Below are 22,088 nucleotides of genomic sequence, written 5' to 3'. Positions count from 1 at the left end.
AATCCGTGATACCAAGGGATAAGATACATCAAATGTGGGCCCAGGAGAATAGGGCTCCTCTCCACGAGAGCCAGAGAAGTATCCGGGGAGCCAAGATGGACGAGAAACACACCTTGTCCATATATGACGACCTCCTAGATGTGGTCACCATCTAATGCCAGGCTGCTAGTCCCTGATCTGTCTCCTCGAGGGATTAAGGCCAACTATCTTGCCAACAACTGTCGTGTATTGTAATTGGTTCACTGCTTGCTGTATCTGTTGCTTATCAGCTGGTGATGGGAGAACTTTGATGGTTGGGGGAGTCGAGGGTGCTGTCATGGAGCTCCTTTGGCCAGACCAAGGGTTGCCACTAAGAGTCCCAATCACCAAAGAAAAGCAGAAACTGAGGAAGAGTGGGGGACTAGAAGAGGAAGAAGATAAAGAAGGCCCTGGATAGAAATCACTGGCGCCCGCCGTTCCTAGTAAAAGCAGGAGAAAAGCTCCCCCAAGATACAGGAGAATCGCCAATAGCTGCCCGCCAATGCTGAATGGAAAGTACGTGTTGAATCCTCGTAAGATGTGATCGTTGATCTGTGATTCAGAGGGGAAAGAATAAACTAAAGTGAAGGAGCAGCCCCAAACTACTTCTCAAATTTCTGCCAGCCCTTGAGGGTAGCACGTAAGACCACTGAAGGAGATTTTTAGGCTGGCTGTCCACTCAATGCCAGCCCAAGGTGCCGAGGGCTAGCTATGCAAGTTGCCTTGACGCTGAATAAGCCACCTAGACACCCTTATGCGAAGCTGGAAGTGCAAGATTGAGCTGCCATTTTGTTGGGGGAGCACCAAATGAAAGAAAAAAAGGGGGTCGCCTGTCAGCGCCCCCACACCTTGCTGTCACTAGACGATGCCCTGCCCGTGTTGTGGGCTAGGCCCTGGAGAGTCACATGGAGCAAGTAGGTCATCTCGCGGGCAGCATGGGCTGGGAACGCGGGGAGCGCAGAGCCGAGGGGGAGCGTTCGTGAGCCAAAAGGGCCCGGAAAGGGCTGACGGGGGGGTCGCACGCTGCCCCGACTAGGGGGCTTGGAGTTGAGCTGCCTTCGCTAGGGGCTCGAAGCTATCGGTGGAGGAGAGGATCGAGGGGGGGGGGGGTTGCAGCATGCAGGTCCAACGAGCGACGGCTGCGTTGGTTACTTTTTCTTTCAGCCCTTTGTTTTGCTACCTAGTCTTCTTTTCTTTGTTGTTTTCACCCTACACCTTGTGCGACAGCTCCAGATTATGCCCCACGGGAAAAGTGTTATCAGCCCAGACTACCCAAGTTTGCTTCCTTCCATAACAACATGACGAGCTATCCACTTGCTCAACTATTGTGTTTGGCCTGGCTGCTCCTGCTGCCCCCCTCAGCCCTCTCTTCCTCCTCGTAGCTCCCCCCGCCATCTCCTCCGGCCCTCTCCTCCGCCTCTCCTCCCCCGCCTTCGTTGCTTCTCCTCTCCCGCTTCTTCCCCCGCCATTGCTCCTCTCCGCCCGCACCTCCTACCCCGCCTCCTCTGCTGCCCCTGCCGCCCCCACCTCCGCCTCTGCTGCCCCCTCCGCCGTCGCTACTCCTCCCGCCCTCCCCGTTGCACAATCCACACGCCCGCTACTATCTCCGCCCCCGCCTCCCCCTGCTGCCCCCCCTGTGCCTCTTCCCGCTTCTCTCCCGCCTCCCTTCTCTGCCTCCTCCTCCCCGCCTTCTTCACGTCCCCCTCGCCTCTTCTCCTCCTCCTCTCCACCTCATCCCGGCCCCCCTCTTTGCCTCCTTCCTTCCGGTTCTCTCTCTTCTTCTTTTGCAGTGGGAGCATTTGTGTTTGTTCGGAGGAGGAAGATCTTTGTGGTGACCTTTGGTCTGGCCAGAGGGGCTCTATGGCAGCACCCTCGAATCCCACTGCTGTTAAGGTCCTTCTTTCTCCAACCGACAGGCAACAGATACATCAAGCAGTTTAGTCCCTCCAAGACAAGGTGATCGTGGGCAGAATTATGGGCCTCACACCCACAAGGAGACAGGTGCGCAACTGGATCCAGGCGAGCTTGGCACTAGATAGCGACCACATTCAGGAGGTCAACATCTACGGAAGAGGCGTCTTCCTCATCCAGTTGAGCTCCCCTGCTACCTCCTTGGCACTTGTGGAGCAGAGTCCCATCTTCCTTGGCCCGCATTTGGTGTACCTCTTCCCTTGGTACCATGGCTTTACAGTGGAGGACATGGACACGACACACCATGTTCCCTGTTTTTCGGTTACGCTCCGCTTCACGGGGCTCCCAAAGGAATTTAGAGCCATCCTCCCCTCCATTGGTCGAGCATTTGGCACTATGTTGGAGTCTCCGCTAGCTTCGGCAGCATCAGTGGTAGCAGATGACGGGGTCCCCAGGATCAGGCTGGTGGTTAAGTGCGCGGAGTCCCTCCCATAGTTGATCCTCCTAGAGACCCTTGAGGGGGGTACACTTCGGCAGCGAGTGGAGATTTTAAGGTTACCAGGCCAATGTCTTCGTTATAGACATATGGGTCACTTAGCCACAGATTGAATCCGCAGCCAAGGCTGAGCTCTGACCCCCCCACCCTCGCAAAGTAGGTAGAGTCAGCAGGCCAGAGCCCAGGACCCCCCTAGACAGGAGAAGCAGCAGGAGTCTCAGAGCCCCTGGGTGAACCCTTCAAAAGGGGACCGGACCCAGTTAAAAAAGAAAAAGAAACCAAGCAAATAGGCTTGAAAGCGCCGCAGGCAGAGGGCTAGACGCAGAGAGAGAGAGAGAGAGAGAGAGAGAGAGAGAGAGAGAGAGAGAGAATCTCGAGAGGCACATGAGGAGGAGTAGCAGCTTGAGCCCATACGTGGAGACCCACCCCTCGAGCGGTAGGGGCCACTGCTCAGCCAGGTGATCCTCTCGTGATGAAGGTCCAGTGTCCGCATTCACCCTTGTATTAGTAGCGAGCCCTAGGAGCTCCTGATGCTGCGATGGCGGAAGCTGTGGATGTTAGCTGAGCAGTAGTTGAGGAGGATCGAATTCAGAGCCCCGACAAGCTTGATTAGCAGGAGGGGCCTGTGGTCGCCCCTACTCCCCCCCCGTCCCCCTCCTCTCCGAGATCCCTCCCCCTCTCCCCTCGCCCCCCTTCCTCCTAGGTTCCCCCCGCCCAACTCTTGCCCCTCCTGCTAGGGTCATACTCACCACCCGTCCCCCTCCCTTCGCCTCCCCCCCCCTCCCCCTCGGCCTCCCCCTCCACCTCCTTAGCGGGTTCTCAGCCTCCCCCCTTCCCCAATGGTGTTTAATGCTATGCTGCGAGTTCAGATTTCACGCATGATGGACGAGTGGATGGGGCCGCAGGGACTAGACCTTTGGCATGCCCACGGTGCTGAGGTGAATTTTCAGCTATGCTTCACGCGGGAGATCTGCGGAGAGACCTCACCTCCATAGAGAGGCTCAGGAAGCAGGACCTAGGTTCCCAGTGGCTTAGTATAGGTTTGAGAGCGCGTGCCTTGAGCTTCAGGACACGGAGATTCGGCGGGCTGAGTTCTCCTATCACTCCTCCTAGGCCCAGTGGGTACAATGTTGGTTCATAGATGGAACAATGGAGCAAAGATGAAACACAATAAACACTTCTTTATTCATGAGTGGTTACATATATACGCAACTGCCTCCATGTTGGTAGATCCCAGATCCACAATCATCTCCATGATTATCTCAATCAATCACCTCCTATGATCACTTCAAATCCACACATCACACCAACCTGACATACCTAACTGCCAAGTCACTAGAACCTTCTAGCACACCTACACTCACACACTCCTTGCATAGGACTCCAAGCCCATAGGCACACACACACACATACATCAATTTGTCCTTCATTCCCCCCCCACAAATTGATGACCTCATCCCTCAGCAGTAGTACATGGGATGCTCTATGGCTTGCCCACCATCATGTGGCAACACACATGGCCCCAACCTGTGACTCACTCCTAGGACTCTTGGTTTACAACTGGGAGATAGACAATGACTATGTATGAAAATCCCCATGAGTCGAACAAGGAAAAATCTCAAACAAAAGACTAACAATTATTGAAGGATGGACTATCCATGGCAGAGAACCATTATTGACCTCACACACACATAACTTTAGAAAACATATGGGTCCTCACCCTTGTCAGAATTGACTTGGGTGTTGTAAGCAGTGAGAGCTTTAACATCCTCTAGTTCTTCTTCTTCTTCTCTCTTTGCTTCTTCAACAAGGTTTGCTGAACGTCTCTTCTTTGCATAACATTCTTTTTCAAAATGTCCAGGTTTTCCACAAAAGTTGCACTTCATTTTGCTCTTTCCCTTGAGGTTGCTTTTGGCCAAATATGCTCCATGCTCTTTGTGGTCACTTCTTTGTTTGATTTTCCTTTTCTCTTCCAAGAGGGATGCCTCAATTTCCACCAGACTGATCTCTGGTATATTGAGTGTGGTGACAATAGTGCCATATTCCTCAGTTAGGCTTCTTAGTAAGATAGCAATTATAATATCTTCATCAAGATTAAACTTGATGCCAGATAACTGAGTTAATATGCTCTTCATTGAATTTAGATGTGAAGAGATGGATTCTCCTCTATCCAATTTTAAATCAAAGAACTTGATGAGCAAGCTAAACTTAGAACATCTCCCCTGTGCTCCAAAAACATGCTCAAGATGAGTCCATGCAGCATGAGCAGTCTCACAACCATCAATGTGGTGGATAAAAGAATCACTCAATCCAAGAGCAATTATGGCTAGTGCTTTTTCATCTTTAGGAAGCCATAAATCTTCTCCTTCCCTAGTTGTAGGTTTAGTTTCTTTTCCATTAGCCACCTTCCAGATCCCCTTTTTCATGAGAATAAATTTTAGTTTGGTCTGCCAAGTGTGAAAACCCTCTCCTTCAAACTTATCTATCTTGAGTTTGGAGGCCATTTGGGAAGGTCTTACCAATTTAATGGCAGTGTCTAATCCCTTTATAAAAGATCAATCTTTCTTAACAAAGAAATCACCTTCACCACATAGATGCAAATTGCTATATAAAAATTCAGAAAAACCTAGTTGTTTGGCATATGCATAACCAGTTGGCTTCTCCCATATCTCTTAACTGGGGTCTTCTTTAGTAGTCTTCTTAGCATTTGAAGAACATTGAGAACTTGGCATGTTGTCAAGAAATCACAATCAACTAAACTTCAAAGAACATTTTCTGAACTGGAAAAGTAATCTCTGAATCTCTGAACTGTACTTTAACTCCTCAAGCATCACCTTATTATTTAGTGTAGCATCAAACTTCAAGGAAAGTCTAGAAATGCTTGCTGAAAACAGAGGAACCTTGAGGATTGATACCTCACTCCACATAGCATTAAGCTTGGGGATTTTGCTGCGCAATCAAAGGTACATAAGAGGAGAAGGCTCAGTACAAATCTCAGGCGAAATGGCGCATCACACTACCCGGGGCAGCATCATCTTCTCCAACTGTGAAAGCCATGTATTCTCTAAACCCAATTGGTTTTTCTTCAGTTTCTCCTCATTCGCTTGACCATTTGCACTCAGATTTCACCAGTAGGTAGCTCATAGGGTCGCCTAAGTACACCTCAAAGCATTTTAGGAATGGTGGCTCCAGCAAGCTGAATTCATAGAAATGGCGCGGGATGAAGAAAGAAGCGGCACGGGCTGTAGAAGCTCTATTTCATCAATTCCTCCCAAGTGGAAGTGCGCCCTAACAAGGGAAAACTACAATTGAAAGGGCATGAGAAATGGTGGCTTGTAGGTGGAGAATAGGCTTGTTGGCATTTTGGGAAGGAAGGTAGAAGAGAAACTCCATTTGGGGAAGAAGAGGGAATCTTCTTGGAATCTTCAAAGAATCTCGTGGATTCTCTTCCTAGGCACTAGGATTCTCAGCAAGCTTTGATACCTAGATGGAACGATGGAGCAAAGATGAAACACAATGAACACTTCTTTATTCATGAGTGGTAGCATATATAGGCAATTGCCTCCATGTTGGTAGATCCCAGATCCACAATCATCTCCATGATTATCTCAATTAGTCACCTCCTATGATCACTCCAAATCCACACATCACACCAACCTGACATACCTAACTGCCTAGTCACTAGAACCTTCTAGCACACCTACACTCACACACTCCTTGCATAGGACTCCAAGCCCATAGGCACACACACACACATACATTAATTTGTCCTTCATACAGCAGGGAGACAGGATGACAAAGCAATTCTTTCAGACCACTGGGTTCCGATCAGCAGGCACGCAGTTGCAGCGTCTACGGGATCTGCAAGGCATCATGTACATTGATTCGCAAGAGATTTTAGACCTGACGAGAGGTTCTTACAACCAGCTTTTTCAGATGGAGAGGATGACTCCAGCTTGTCTTGTGGCCCGTCAGTAAATTTGGGATCACGTTCTGATGGCAGTCTCAGCTGGATTTGTGCAAGATTCTGGAGGAGCCTTTCACGGATGAGGAGCTTTGGGAAGCCCTCAAGGCTGTCACGACCCAAAAGTGTCCTAGTGAGGATGGTTTGACTCCGGCCTTCTTCTGAAACTTCTGGGATGTCATCTCCACCCGTTTCTGCCTAGCCTGCCACCAGGAGATCTTCAACACGGGCTCCCTTCCTCAGTCCCTGAGCAGGGGGTGGATTTGTTTGATCCCGAAAGGGGGAGATAGGTTAGACATCCGGCAGTGGAGACCGATCACTTTTCTTGATACTGCATACAAGATCCTCGCCAAGGTCTTGAGTTTACGGTTACGGCTCCATCTTACTGACATCATCCACAACACATAGACCGGGTTCGTTCACGAGCACAGCATCCTGGACAACATCTTCACGTTCTAGGAGGCAGTGGATTGGTCTAGGAAGGAGTCACAACCGTTGGCCATCCTTCTCTTGGATTTTGAGAAGGCTTACAACAGGGCGGAGTGGTCTTTCTTGGAGGGTACTATGCGGAGATTGGGTTTCTCAGACAGATGGATCAGAGGAGTTTTTGTACTTTATGCGGGGAGCTCTAGTCAGATGCTTATCGGTGGACACACGGATGACTTTTCCTCTCTCTCACTCGGTCCGCCAGGGTTGTCCCCTCGCTCCCTTCCTCTTCTTGTTTGTGGCGGAGACTTTGGGCTACTACTTGAGATCACAGGTGGCGGGCCTCATAGGGTTGAGGCTCCCAATCAGATAGGAGGAGGAGCTGCTAGACTCTGACTTTGCAGATGACATGGCCTTATATGTAGAGGGCACCACAACGAGCTTGGAGAGAGTTAGGGGAGCCCGTGCTATCTATTGTGAGGCCTCGGGTGCGCGGATCAACGAGACAAAATCCATAGGTTTCTTCACAGGCTCGGAGGAGACACAGAAGATTCGCGAGTTGGGGAGCGACTTTGGCTTCCATTGGATACCACGGGGCCAGACTACTAGATACCTCGGATGCCAGGTGGGTATCGATATTACAGCAGAGCAGTAGATCGCCCCGGTCTTCGAGAGTGTTCGGCGCAAGCTTCTCTATTGGAGCGCGGCCAAACTCTCCCTAGCGGGCCATGCCTTGGTATATCGTCTCTTGTTGGTGTTTTCATAGAGGATGCATTGGGCAGCTCTGACGGTTGGTTCGGAACTTCATTTGGACAAGATCGGACGGCACAAGAAATACTAGAGCCCGGGTCGCTTGGTAGACGGTGATCATGCTGTAAGCATTGGGAGGCTTGGGTATCATTGATCCGGAGATGTGGAGCAGAGCCCTCTTGGGCAAGTTGGTTGTGCGCGGCCTCACCCCAAGTGCAAAGCCTTGGAAGCTCCTCTTACAGCGAGGGCTTCTCAGGAACATCCCTTGCACAAGGGGGCAGTGGCAACATTCACACAGATGGATCTTCTCAGAGGCCTCCCTTACGGGGAAGGGTCCCCCCCTGATGAGGAGCCTCCATAGGGTCTGGCAGAGATTAGCAGGGGGTCTCATTCGTGCTCATCACCGATGTAGAGACGAGTTCGAGTGTCAGCCCCTTTTTTGGCACCCAGAGATCAGGGATCAGGATGGGCATATGCTCAGGCAGTGGATTCACATTGGTTGGGCACAGTGGCATAGTGGATCGGCTAGCTCCTTTTGCAGATGGAGCAGATTACCCATGGAGGTAGAGGCGAGATTTGGCACCTTAGCATGGATGAGAGAGAATCTATTTCGCACTTCTTCCAGGAGCCTTCCAGGCCACGCGCCTATAAAAATCACACTTTTCTGGGCAGTTTGGAGCTTCCAGGCAACTCGATTTGCTTCCAAGCGGGAGGAATTGCTGAGTCGCACTTGCCAGAGACTTTCTATGGCTGCCAGACCTGATTTTTCTGTTCCAGATCCACACCAAGGTCACCAGACAAGCTTCCGGGGTGCCAGATTGGTACTTGCCTACCAGGATTGGACTGCCAGGGGCCGACGGGTGTGAGAAGGAAATCATTTTTTCTGTTTTTTACCTCTTCCAAGGCTGCTCGTGCTGATTTTGCCTGCCGAATGCTTGAGAACTGATCCAGACAGATTCACCTTTTTGCTTGTTTACTGTTTGAGGGAGATCAGTCGATTGCTTCCCAGAAGCTCTCCTACTGCTTCAGAATCTTCAGATTCTATTGCCTTGTTTTAGCTAGCCTTTCTGTGTGCCAGGAACAACCAGGATTGGTTGTTTTGCTGGTCTTTGTTCTGTTGAAGGGTATCAGAGCTGCCAGGACATGCTTGGTTGATTTCTCTCCTACTAGGACTCCCTTGAAGGGTATGAGAGCTGTCTTCTGAATAAATGATAAAGAAATACCGAAAGGGGCGCTATGTTTAGGGCCAATTCGGGGTGTGGTGCAGGACGAGGGCAATCTACTACCTTGTGTTTATTCTTTGGTTATTTGTTTGGCTGTTATTATTTCTGGTTGGCTGTAATAAATCTCTAAGTGGCTGAAAATTAGGTATTTGCTGGTTGTTATCTATTCACTGTCCTTTGGAGTTTCCGAAGGACGGTTTCATCTACTCTCACGATTCATCCACTTTCATGACCAGGTTTGCATTGGGCTCTGTCTGATTGAGATGCGACAACACAAAGAGACACTACTATGATAGATCAGAGGGCGGCAAGAGGTGACAACGCCACAAGTTATTGAGGCAAACCAAGCTCGGAGGCATGTCATAGATTTTTATGCATTTGACTTAGCTCCAAGGTAGTGGGGTGGAGGAGGAGCTAGCTGATATGAGGGCAGTATGGATCAGCAGAGAGGGAGGGACGTAGGGACCACATGCGGCACGGAGAGTAGCCAGGGCTCATACGATCGAGGTCCGGCCTATCTTAGATCTCCTCAGAGAGGACTGCCAGAGAGGAGGCATCACTCTTGACATAGCCTATCGGATCTAGAGATCGAGCAAACTACGTCCCGTGCCACAGCACGAGACAGCTCGACAGATGCAAATCTGGGATATCCTTGCAAGCCACCGAAGAGCCACTACGGTGCCGGGTTTCGGCTTCTGAGTCTTAGCCTTCAATTTGTATTTGAGTTTTATTTGAGCTCTTGGTCTCTTTAGCTTAGTATAGCACTCAGCAAGGGCCTTAGGGTGCCCCTTGCTTCAGCCCTTCGAGGCCTGTATGCGCTATTTTTGCTTGATGTACTTTGTCCCATAGGCCCGCAAGGCCTTTCGAGGATGTTAACGTATCTTTCTTTCTTTCTTTCTCTCCGCTCCCCCTCCCGTAGCCTCTTTGCCCCCCCCCCCCCCCCCAGCCTCTCCGCCCCCCCTCCCCCCCCCCCCCTCCCCCTCCCATAGTCTCTCCGCCCCTTCTCCCGTAGCCTCTCCTAGCTGGGCTGAACCCCCAGCCCAACTAGGGGGTTAGCTCAGCCAGGGGGTAACAGGAGATATGGCCAGCAACCAGCCTACCTTCCTCCTCTTCACCTTCTCTCTAACCCCGAGTTGGGCTAAACCCCCAACCCAACCCGGGGGTTAGGTTAAGCCAGGGGGGTTCATCATACAGCCAACTATGGATTGGCCTACCCTCTCCTCCAAGTCCCCCTCAACCGCCTCAACTCCTTCAACATCCATCAAGACTCGGTACTCTACAGTTGCAGCCATGACACCCTCTCCATACGCATGGAATTACCAACAAGAAGGCTCAAAACGGCCCATCCTCGGGCAACAGGATCAGATTTTTTATCTGCAGCAGGTAGTGAGAGAGCTACGATTGGAGCTGGCAGAAGTAAAGGCCCAACTTCACATCTTGGAAGGGCCTGGTAAGCAGACAGTAATTGATGAGGTTGTAAAATCTTGTAAGGATTCCCCCCCTACTGCGCAGCTAGTCTCTACAGTCAAAGATCTTGTTCACACTGAAGTACAAACTGCTAGGAAGGAAGTGTTTGTGGAAGTTGACAACAAAGCAAGTAAGTCTGATATCCAAGCAGAGATTAAAGAACACGAAGCTAGATGTGATAATGCGCTGAAGATTAGAATAGGGGGGCTCCCAAAAGATTGGTACAAAGAGGAGGATACATATAGTGAAATATTGACAAAGATCAAATCAAGTTTGCCCAACATCGAATGGGTGAATGATGATGAGCAGGATGATGAAGACTCCAGGCCAGCTTCTATTTTGCACTATAGAGGTCATGCAATCCTTACACTGAAGTCAAAAGATATGCGGATCAAGCTTCTTCGACAATCTTACAAGCTGAAGGGCACCAAAGTATGGATAGCAGAGGAGCTTACACAAAATCAACTCAAGATTAAGGCAACTGAATTAGCTAAAGTCAGGGCTGCCAGAAAGGATGGAAAATGGGCAGTTTACCGTGAAGGGGTAGCACTAATCAGAGATTTTAAATCAAAACCAAAAGACTCTCAGTCTTAAACTGATGTATGGCTGTTTACTCTCCAGAGTATCATGTAGGTACTCTAAATAATTGGGGTTGCTTTTTGCACTCCTTGGGAGCTGCCATGTGCCCTCCCTAAAGTAGATGTACTAGAAGGTTTCTTGCTGTCCCATAGACCTTTTGGTCTCCAGTGGACGTCAATAGACTTTCTTTCTTTCTTTCTTTCTTTCTAGGTAGGAGGAGATCCTCCTCCTAGGCGACTTCAATGCACATACAGGGAATAGATAAGTTGGCATGCTTGATTTTAGATCAAACCCCCTCAGAGTACCAGAGATGGATCCTACCAAGCTTAGGATAGTGGGACACTTTGAGGTTGCACCACATGCGAAAAACTATGGACATCACTTATTGGAGATGGGAGTAGTGCACGGCCTGATCATCTATAACGATCTTCACAGATGGCCGTTATCCAGAGGGTTCACTTGTTTCCCACACAGAGGGGGGACAAGTCCCAATGGACTACTTGATGGGCTCCCCAGCCTTTTTGTCACTTGTACATGACCTCACTGTCCCTCCCCCCCACTTGGCACCGACCATTCTTATCTAGATTTCAACGTCTCGATTACGGTGTAGTCACAAGATGGAAAGCCTCCTGCCTCTAGGAATGTCTAGATACATTTTGATCATGCCCTTCATGTAGTATTCCCTTGCCTCAAACACACTTGTCTTGGCAGATTAGGATGCCGCCGTCAAATCATTCCCTACGACCTAATTCACATCATGTCCCCTAGTTGGGGAGTATGCCCCATAATTCATGGTTTGAGAATGAGTGCCGAGAGTTGAGTCTCACCTCGTATGTGAGTGAGTACGTACTTTGCACGGTTGTGCTTAGTGGGTTTTTGTTAGGACAGAAGCCCTTGAAGCATTTCTTCATTCATTGCATACAGTCTTGTTCTCCTTCCTTCGGTGGGGATTGGATAGATAGTACTAGGCAAATCTTTGCCTCGACATATCTCAGGTTCTATTGTCCCCTCTTATGGTTGCCATCCTAAAGGCTTGGGGTTGCTTTATGAGTAATCTTCAGGGAATCCCCCTTTCTTCTCTGGAAGAGATTAAGAAGCAGCTTGTCATAAGGAATGGCAATATATTTGATGATCATGGCAGACCTCGTGGTACTCCTGTTACATGTAGTAGTCCAGATGGGAGAGAGAATCCAGTTCCTCTATGGGTTGTTGGAAGGATTTCAAAACCTTCCAACTGATCATAAGCTTCAATTGGTAAGTCACCTCAAAGGAAATGAATGTAGAATTTAGCAGATTGGTGCAGCCATATTCTTGGAGTGGGTAGGCGTAGATGGCAGGCCTCACGATTGCTCTACATTCCTTGGGGCTTTTACAAGGTCACGTATCCCACTTCGAATCGTAGGGCTTCGACAAGGTTCAGATGGGGATGCCTAGTTTCATTGAAGATTCCTAAGAGTGACTCATTAGAATGACTTGCATAAGAGACTTCAACTTCACTTGTCATTCTTCTATTGTCTGTCCCACCAAAGATGAAGTGTTTAAAACTGTTGAACTGCATAACAGGGGTACAAGACTGTAATTGCAATAAAGACCAGATTAGTGAACTTGATGAAACTATGAAACTATGGTAGGGCAGAAATTTTGATAGCAAAGTCTTTTTTTGAAAGTGATAACTGAGTTGGACCAAAGTTAAAGAACACAGCATTTATAGTAAACAATAGAGTAAGCTTGAAAAAATATGCATGTTTACTGATGTGTGGTTGTACATGCACAGGTTTCTGAAGTGTATTTGGGACATCATGGTCTATTGTCAAAAAGGAATGCTGTTCGACCATCGTTGCTGATCGATGCATCAACAATCGATCCTCAAACATGTCGTCTAATTGTCTCTACTGTTGAGGAGTGTTCTCTTTCACAAACCTCTAGTAAGCTTGTCTCCTATGCTCACCTCGGTTGCAACTATGCTTCACGGAAATTACAGAATTGTGAATTGTCAAGCTAGTAAGAATTTGAGGAATGTCTAAATTTCTATGGATGAGCACACTATTTTTCCCTTTTGGGGTTTGATTTGTCATGCTTCGCATGATGTATATCTACCATGAGCTTTGCTCTTGGTGTTTCTTTCAGACTTAGTAGAACTATTTTCCCTGGAAGAATTTCAGGAACGTCTAAATTGTTATAATCAGCCACAAATTTTAGCTATTTTTCATTTTTCATGATATTGACGTGGAAGTCATCCTTTGATTATAATATTTGTAAGAAGGTGAATTTTGTGGTCAATGATTCCAGGGACCCACACAAACATAATTTTATGAGTGGTGGTGCCTACCCAAATACATTGGCTGATTTGGGACGTGTGATATATTATAAGTAATAGGTGTTGTGAAGTGATTGCTACATAGTTGAGGGCTTGTTGCTCAAATGCGCTTCATCTAATGCTCTGTCTCACATAGCCTGTGGTAAACTATGGGAGATGCTTGTAGGGTTCCGTTGAGCACACTCCCAGCATCAAACAATCCTCCCCACCATTCTTCCCCTTCCAAAAAAAGCTCCAAGGCTATTTCGTCTTCCCTGGTTTTGGGAAACTCATATAGAACAAAGTATGAACATTTCCATGTTTAAAGGACAACTTCTAATCAAAACAAGAGTTGGCTCACATGTGCTTCAAATAGAACTTAGAATATAGAACCAATCAGATGGAGAGCAAGATTTGTAAAGAATGTTATACTAGGGAAAGAAAAGCGATGCAAGAAAGAGAGTTTTGAGTAGATTTTAGAGCTACGTTTGATTCTATTCTTTCACAAATTCGGAACCATATGAATAAAGCCTCCACTTTTTCAATGCATGAACTATACCCAAAAGTTCCTTTTCATGCGTAGCATATTTAAGTTATGTTGGTGTCAGCTTCTGGCTAATAAATGTAATAGGTTGAACATCTTGGAACAAGCTTCACCTATAGTATAGTCACTGGCATCTATTTCAACCACAAATGGTTTACTTGGATCTGCTATATGCAGCATGGGTGCGGTAGTCAATGGATGCTTCAATCATATTTACCAAGGAACGGCGTTTTGACATCCACAACGTCTGGAAGGCCATTCCAGGAAGTAAGGCGGGGAACAGCCCCGGAACGTCCCCAAATTTTTTTATTTTTTATTTGTTGGGCTCTTTGGAAGTTTCAATTGGGTTTTAGAGCTTATATAGAAAGTTTAAAGCTGTAAAATGTTAGTTTCTTTCATTTTCTAGCATAGTGTTATGTCAAATGATGACGTGTGGTGTATGACGTGGCTTCTGGTTCTTGTTCCCCTGTTTCCCCCTTCCGGAACGTTCCCATTCCGACACCTAATTTTTCAAAACGTTCCTGTTCCCTGGTAACTATGGCTTCAATTACTTAAGAGCACACATCTAAAGTAATGGAACATCTTGCTAACTCTCATCTTCTATGAGTAGGTGTCATCCTATGAAATGAATAATACACAAATAACTCCTTGCTTGTAGATAGACTCCTACTAGCTACAACCACCGCGTATCAACCTTCAGGATGAGGCATATAATCATGCTCATGTCCCAAATGCTTTTGATATATACACTTTCTCCTATCTCTATCTCCTATAGAGCTATGTATTAATCCCTCAGTGTTGCCTTCGAATGGATGCAACAAGCCACCTTCTCTCAAGCGTTTTGCTTTATTGACTTGGCATTGCTGACATTCTTGGACATGTCGTTCGACATCAATCTACATCTTTGGCCAATGAAGTTCTTTCTTGACTATAACCAATGTTTGTTGGACCCTTGGGATGTTTGGCACAAGGTGTATCATGACACGCAAAGAGGACCTTTTTTACTTGTGTCCTGGACTTCCGGTGTGTAGACTTTATCATTTCAAAACAAAAGACCATTCCTAATGGAATATAATCTCGAATTTGGACCATCTGGTTCATCTGGGAATGCCCCAACCTAGACATGTTTCCATACACGGCTGAAATAATGATCATGCTCATACTAGCCTTTAAGTGATCAGTTTGGACCTCAGTGAAACTCATAAATGCATCAGCCACCACGTTCTTTTGTACCGATTTCAAAATCAAAATCCTGCATAAGCTCAGACCATCTTGCCTTACGACCGCACAAGTTTGAAGCAGTAGAAGTACTTAGGTGAGATGTATCTTTTAGGTAGGAAACACAAATTCATCACATGAGGTTCATGTTAGTATTTTCAGATCCACACTTGGCCAGGAGGCATGCATTATTACCAAGCCTAGAGAGAGAATTTATTCAGGCACACTTCTTGGCATGTGAGCACAAAATTACTTCTCTTGGGCTTTATATGTAGGGGATTTCGGGTTGTGGATCTTAGAGAGGACAAGTGGATTGATCTTGAAAGACTACAGGTCACAATGCTATCCCATATGATCTATGGAAGAGATATACTCCACACGACATATTCTAGTTGTTGAGTTTGCTGCTCTGCGAGACCCCTCCACACAAATGCCTCATTCTAGATCATCACTTATCTGGTACAAGTGAGGCGTTCCAATTGGACAGATGCAAGCCATCGGAGACTACCATAGACAGCCCTCTCATTTATGCAGCTCGTAACATAGGGAGATGAGGAGTGCCCTAACATCTTTAGTTCAGCCTTATCTCGTTTTAAGTCTCCTTTAAAATGTAGTTTCTTTCCACTTGAACGTAGATTTAAGGCCTTGAAAGAGTGGTCATGCTTGTATTTGAAGGGGACCTTTGCTTGGGGAATGACATTTTTGGGAACCTTACCTTTGCTTGGGGAATGACATCTTTAGGAACATTATCTTGTTTGAGTCTTCTTTATAATGTAGTCTCTTTCCACTTGGAGGTAGCTGTGCCATAGGGCACAAGATAGGAGGCGAGAGGGTTAGACAAGCTAGGGGACGGGGGTTAGGCAAGGTGAGTGGAAAGGGAGGTGAGAAAACTATACTATCCGATAAGACTGTAAGGCATGTATGGAAACCATAGAGTTACATGTGGAAACCTAGTGGGGGAGTGAAAACCTAGTTACATGTGGAAACCTAGTGGCTGAGGCGTTTAGGCGGAGTTGAGAGTGAGGGCAGAGCGGGGGCTTGAACAGCCCAATATTAGGCTGTACGGAGTGTACACGCATCTATACAGTCTTGTACGATAGTTAGGAGGATAGAGACAAGGTGGCGGGATGGCTGAGGTAGAGACTAAAATAGAAGATAGGGAGAAGCGGGCAATGGCCATAAGAAAGTGCTTCGGAGAGCTCTACCCTATTACAATGTTAACAATGGAGATGGATAAACTTTACTACGCTGTTGAATCTCTCCATTTGTTCGACCAATAAGGACCTCATCATGCAGTCTCCGGGCTCTCTGGATGCCGTCCTGGAAGTCCTTATTACGGGAAAGGCCATGGAGGCCAAGGAGAACGCTGCAGCTTTGTTATTCAGCCTCATGGTGGCGGAAGATCACCGAGTCATCATTGGACAAAAGGCAGGCCTCATCCAGGCGCTGCTCGATTTGGTTCGCATAGGATCGGTGCGGGCTAGGAAGGACGCTCTGAAGGCCCTCTTTCACATAGCTTTCTGCCCTCAAACACAAGGGTTGGTGCAAGGCAAGAAGTGAATGGATGAAATACTAAGGGATGGGTGGTTGAATCTTCCAAACAAAGATATCACCATCAAAACCCTGTAACCCAAAAATTCGGATCTTAACGAGAACATGCCCTGCAAACTAAAGACCAGCCCTCATGACCTTGAGGTGGAAATAGGGGGATGGGAGAAGATCCCCAGAGAGGATAGAGTTGTAAATTAGCCCATTATGAGACACTGACGATCATGATACACTCCTCATACATCAGACCTATCAACACATCAAGAAGAGATGTAAAATGCAGATTCTCTCACTTGTGAATCTACATAGTCTCTTCGAGCAACCAAGAGAAATGCTAGGGTCCTACATAAAATAAAATTTGGAACATGTGATAGGGTCTTAGACAAGGCACACACCTTAACAAGGTCATTCATGAACGCAAACACATGAAATCTACCATTGATAGCTATCTAAGACTACAATGAGTAATCTTTGATACACCTTAACTTTGTCCTATGAATTCTGATGGAGCTCCAATAAACGTTAATAATATTATATCATCTCTCTCTCTCTCTCTCTCTCTCTCTCTCTCTCTCTCTCTCTTTCTCTCTTTCTCTCTTTCTCTCTCTCCATGTATGCAGCCGACTGCCATGTTTGCATCGCCCTTCTAGGGATGCGATCTCCCGAAGGCAGAGTGGAGGAAATTTGAGCGGCTACAGGTGATTATGGGCTCCAGGATGATTCGGTGTAAGCCCTTAGCCCCACATGAGATAGTACAGGCAGAGTTCGCCATGACACTTCTCGAGGTTGATGCCATCTTTCAGACAGTGACTTTCATCCATGGAGTTTGGGACTTACCTCACAGGAGACTTCCGAGGCTGGCCTTGGAGTCATCCAAACGACTATCAGAGGGTGGGGTAGACACATGGTACGCATGTATATCCACCTGGCTTGCCAGGCACGATATCCAGATGGAAAGACTTCCCTCCTTTCAATACAGCATGGACGTGCCTCCTGAGTTGATGGTCCCCTCCCCAAGTCTGGGATGTGTGGAGTTCCCTACCAAGATCCAGGTCTACCGCGGCCACTTCCTAAGAGTAAGCCTTGCCTTTTCAAAGCGCAAAAGAACCCAATCACCTTCATTAAATAATAATTTACAACGGTGACAATTAGCTGCCTTCTTTTGCTTTTCTTGAGTCTTCTAGAGAGCCTGTTTCACCTTCTTATATGCCACATCCATGATTTCAACATACTTATCAGCCTCAAAAATCTTATCCTTAGTAATGCAAGATAGGCGGAACTTTCCTACCCCCTTCCACTATTTCAAAAGGAGCTTTCCTAGTGGAAGTATGCCACAGTATTGTTGTAAGACAATTCCACTAATGGCAAATTCCGCTCCCATTGTGTCTTATGCTTAGACACATAACAAATCAAGAGCAGTGGAATTTTCCTCTTCGGATTGCCCCATTGTGTCTTATGTTTAGACACATAACATTTCAGCAAAGCAAGAGCAGTGGAATTTTCCTCTTCAGATTGCTCATTCGACTAAGGATGAAAAAGAAGATAAAAAACACAATGTAGTGGATTGCCCATTCTGCATGAACAACCTTGCCATGTGATCCACTGTAATTTTCTTCCTTACCGGAATGAAGTGTGCCTGCTTGCTGAACTGGCATATCATAGTCTAGAGACCATCTTTCCCCGTAGGTGTCCTAGGAAGATCATATATGAAATCCATGGCAATGCTCTCCCACGGTCCATCTGGGATTGGCAATGGCTGCAACAATCCGGGTGGCTTCTGCGTGTCAAACTTGACCTCATGGCTGATGATGCATGTTCTGACAAAGGCATCCACATCCTTTCGCAAAGTTGGCCAATAGAAAAAGTGTTCCACTGCTTTCACCGTGGCATCAATGCCTCTATGCCCTGCATATGGTGGAGCATGACTTTCTATCATATCCTTTGACCTTAACTGCTTTGTGACACAAAGTCGTCCATGCATCATAATAAAGACATCTCTGAGAGTATAAGGGTCATGCCGCTAATTATTAGACAGCTGGTCATAGATCCTGGAGAAATCCTCATCCTGAGCATACTGGTCCTTCATTGCAATGGTGACTGTGGAAACCTGAGGCTTCCTTGACAATGCATCGGCCACTACATTCTTTTTACCTTCCACATGTACTATCTGGAAGTGAAATATAGATAAGAAATTGGCCCAATGCATATGCTTCTCAGATAATTTCGTCTAAGTGAGGAAATATCTCAGAGACTGATGATTTGTCTGCACTGTGAAATCAGCCCCAAGTAACTAATGCTTCCATGTAGCAAGGGCATGAATTACAACCAGCAATTCCTTTTCATAAATGCCCAGATGTCTCTCAGCATCCTGCAAAATTCTACTCTCATAGGCCACTGCCCATCCTTCCTGCATAATGACCGCTCCAAGGGGGCACATGCATCAGCTTGGACATGAAAAGCTTTTTGAAGATCTGGTGGGATCAACACTGGGTCTGTGGTAAGCTTTTCTTTTAGCATCTCATATAATGCAATCTGATTCTCAACCCATACGAAGGATGCTCCCTTCTTCTACATAGCATAGAGAGGTGAAGCAATTTCAGCATAGCATAGAGAGGTGAAGCAATTTCTACAAAATGGAGTATGAATCGCCTGTAGTACGAGCATAAGCCCAAAAAGTTTTGTACTTCATGCAAATTCTTCAGCTGCGGCCAGTTGCGAATTGCTTCAATCTTCCGGGATCCATGCGCACTCTGTCCGTAGAGACAATATGTCCCAGACAGTGAAACTTAGGCATAAAGAATTCACTCTTCTTTGCATTTACAATCAGCCTATGCTTGCTGAGTTCCGCGAATACTATTGCGAGATGCTTCCCGTGCCGTGCCTCATCTTTTGAGTACACAATCATATCCTCGAAGAAGGTGCCCCCACAAAAGACCTATGCTCATGGAAGATTCTATGTGTCATCCAATTACAAGTGGCAGGAGCATTCGTAAGCCCAAATGGCATAACCAAGAACTCATACAATCCAAAGCTCCCCACTGGAAGACCTTTGTGGGCAAGAAGCCACAGGAAGTAGGAGATCTTCCGCGGCCGCCAGCACTCCCACAAGGCCTTCCAGAAGGCCTGCAAAAAGAACCTCGAAATACCCTGTGCATACCAGTTGGGCCGCTGGGTGGGGGGGCGGCTCTGCATCCTCCCAAGAACTCGCCTGCCCAGAGTCGTGCTGTAGGCAAAGAAGGAGGTCGGCCCTTGTCCTGTCACAATCTCTGGCCAACTCCACTCTCCTGGGTCCCAATCAAGCTCTGACAAGGCCCGCCCCTCCCAGAGCCAGAGTCGCCAAAGCTGCATCTGATCCTGCTCAATGCTAGGATCGGTACGCCAGACCTTCCCAAAAAGGCCTACAACTCGAACCCTCTGCCATGGGAGTAGAGGGTCGATGAGCGCATCCTCTCTCCTGAGTCGTCCATCCCCCATAACCGCGAAGAAGGAAGTAGAGGAGTCGTCCATACGTCCTGCGACCACCAGTGGGATGCCACGGGGGGTGAACTGTCCCAGCCAACGAACGTCACCAGGCATGAGGATCTGAGGCTCAGGTGAAACCAACCAATCAGCTGGGATCGCGCCGTCGATCTCTATGCGTCTTGCCTGGGCTCCCCGTGCACCTCCAGCTGCGTCTGCGAGATCAGCCGTCTCCAGATGCCTGTACGTGTCCCTCCAAACTCGAAGGGACCGGGCTGGCCCCCTCATCCAACCCTCCCACCTGATATGTGATCTCTCCCCCAACTGAAGACCCTTAGCATCTCTGACCTGATCGTTCCAAATAAGCGGCTGGCGATCGATCTCCTCCTGGCAGCTAGGCGGGGACTGAATGAGACTGAGACAGAGTCGCCTCCAAACCATGAGGAGGCTACGAATGAGTGGGGAACGGGGCTGAGTGAGCGGGGCGGAAGTGAAGATCCACCTGAGGGACGGTAACCACTCTCCACCTCGGCGCGGGACACAAGAACCGACCCCCTGCTGAAGTAGCATCTTCCACGTCTGCCCCCCCGGGGTCAAACCACGGATGACTAGCTTGCCTAACAAGGCCTGACTCTGAAGCTCTGGATCGATGACCCCCAGGCCACCCTCAGCCTGCGGAAGAATGACTGTCTGCCAAGCAACCCTGGCTCTGGTATCTCTGAGGCCATCCTCACCGGACCAAAGGAAGTTCCAAACCAGCCTCCTGAGCTGTGCCACACTGGATCTCGAGAAACACCAACAGGACGCCACATACCAAGCCGTGGCTAGGAGGATCTGGTTGACTACCAGGGCAGGACCTGCAAGGGAAAGCTTAGCAGTGCTCCAGAAAGCCAGCTTCCGTCGGATGGAATCTAGCACCGGGAGAAACTGCTGAGCTGGCGTGATGTCCAGGCCGACCTGAAAACCAAGATATCTAGCTGTCTGTCCCCGTGGGATCCACCTGAAACCCAAAAACCTCCCCCACTGAGAACTTGCCCCGGGGTCTGTGAGAAAACCAACTGATTTGTTCCAGTTGATTTTCGCACCAGCAGCCAAGCAGAAGACCTCCAGGGCCATCCTCACCCTCTCCAGCATCATCTCATCGTCCTGGACAAACAGGGCTGTGTCATCCGCGTACTTCGAATCCAAGAGCTCCGTGTCCTCCCGGAGTGGAAGGCGAACACCCCTGATCCCTGTAGACCTCGCCCGAAGGTAGTAAGTCATAGCCTCGGCGAAGAAGAGAAACAGGTAAGGAGCAAGGGGGCAGCCCTGACGCACTGATCTCTCCAAGCTAAAGCGCTCACCCATCCTGCCTCCAATGATGACTCTGCTAGAGGCTGTCCTGTACAAAGCTGAAATACCCTGAATCCAACCTGCTGGGAAACCTAGCCGCTCCAGAGTCCCCTCCAGAAAGGACCAATCCACTCGATCGTAGGCCTTCTCAAAGTCGAGAAGTAGGATGGCAAGGTGTGATCCGCTATGCTGAGCCCACTCCGCCGCCTCTGAAAAGGTGAAGACATTATCCAGGATACTGCGATTCTGGACAAAGCCTGTCTGAGTGTCATGGATGAGGTCTGGGAGTAGAGGCCGAACTCGGGCGCTGATCATCTTGGCGAGGATTTTGTAGGCAGTGGTAAGGAGAGTAATCGGGCGCCACTGACGGATCTCCTGTCTATCTCCTCCCTTCGGGATGAGGCAAATCATTCCCGAGGAAAGGCTCTCTGGCATATAACCGCTGCTGAAAATCCTGTGAAGAGCTGCTAGGAGGGGCTGATGGATCTGGTCCCAGAAGGAGGTGAAGAATGCCCAGGATAGCCCATCCTCTCCTGGGCATTTCTGTCCGTCATCTCATCCGTGGAGAACGGTGCCAACAACGTTGCCTGCATGCTAGGCTGTACTAGGGAAGGAGTGTGCCTCCACACCTCCTCACGGGCACGTCGAGTACGAGGGGCAAGCGGCTCCTGCTGGAAAAGGGTCCTGTAGAAGTCAGTGGCCAACCCCAAGACCTCTCCCGGATCCGTAACAATGTGTCCCTCCGCTGTCCTGAGACTCCGAAGCTGATCACCTGCAGCTCTCTGACCATGCGACCTGAAGAACTCCCTGCACATCCGGTCACCCTTCCGGGCCCAGGAGGAGAGAGAGGCGTGATA

The 22,088-nt window shown here is 48.3% G+C and overlaps 1 protein-coding gene across 3 annotated transcripts in view; it reads left to right on the top strand.

The window, feature by feature from the left end:
• LOC147897255 (6-phosphogluconate dehydrogenase family protein) overlaps window positions 1-22,088 on the top strand; it is a 162,114-nt gene that overhangs the window by 43,838 nt on the left and 96,188 nt on the right. For all 3 annotated transcript variants that reach the window (XM_087380963.1, XM_087380962.1, XM_087380964.1), the window contains exon 3: window positions 12,609-12,759. In XM_087380963.1, coding sequence (XP_087237089.1) covers window positions 12,609-12,759 — 151 coding nt within the window. The remainder of the gene's footprint in view (window positions 1-12,608; window positions 12,760-22,088) is intronic.

This window comes from Dipteris shenzhenensis, chromosome 10, assembly GCF_047967505.1.
Source record: "Dipteris shenzhenensis isolate YYH24624 ecotype China chromosome 10, Dip_SZ_1.0, whole genome shotgun sequence".
NCBI lineage: Eukaryota > Viridiplantae > Streptophyta > Polypodiopsida > Gleicheniales > Dipteridaceae > Dipteris > Dipteris shenzhenensis.
Note: the sequence above shows the minus strand (reverse complement) of the source record. Positions and strands in the feature narration are given on the sequence as shown.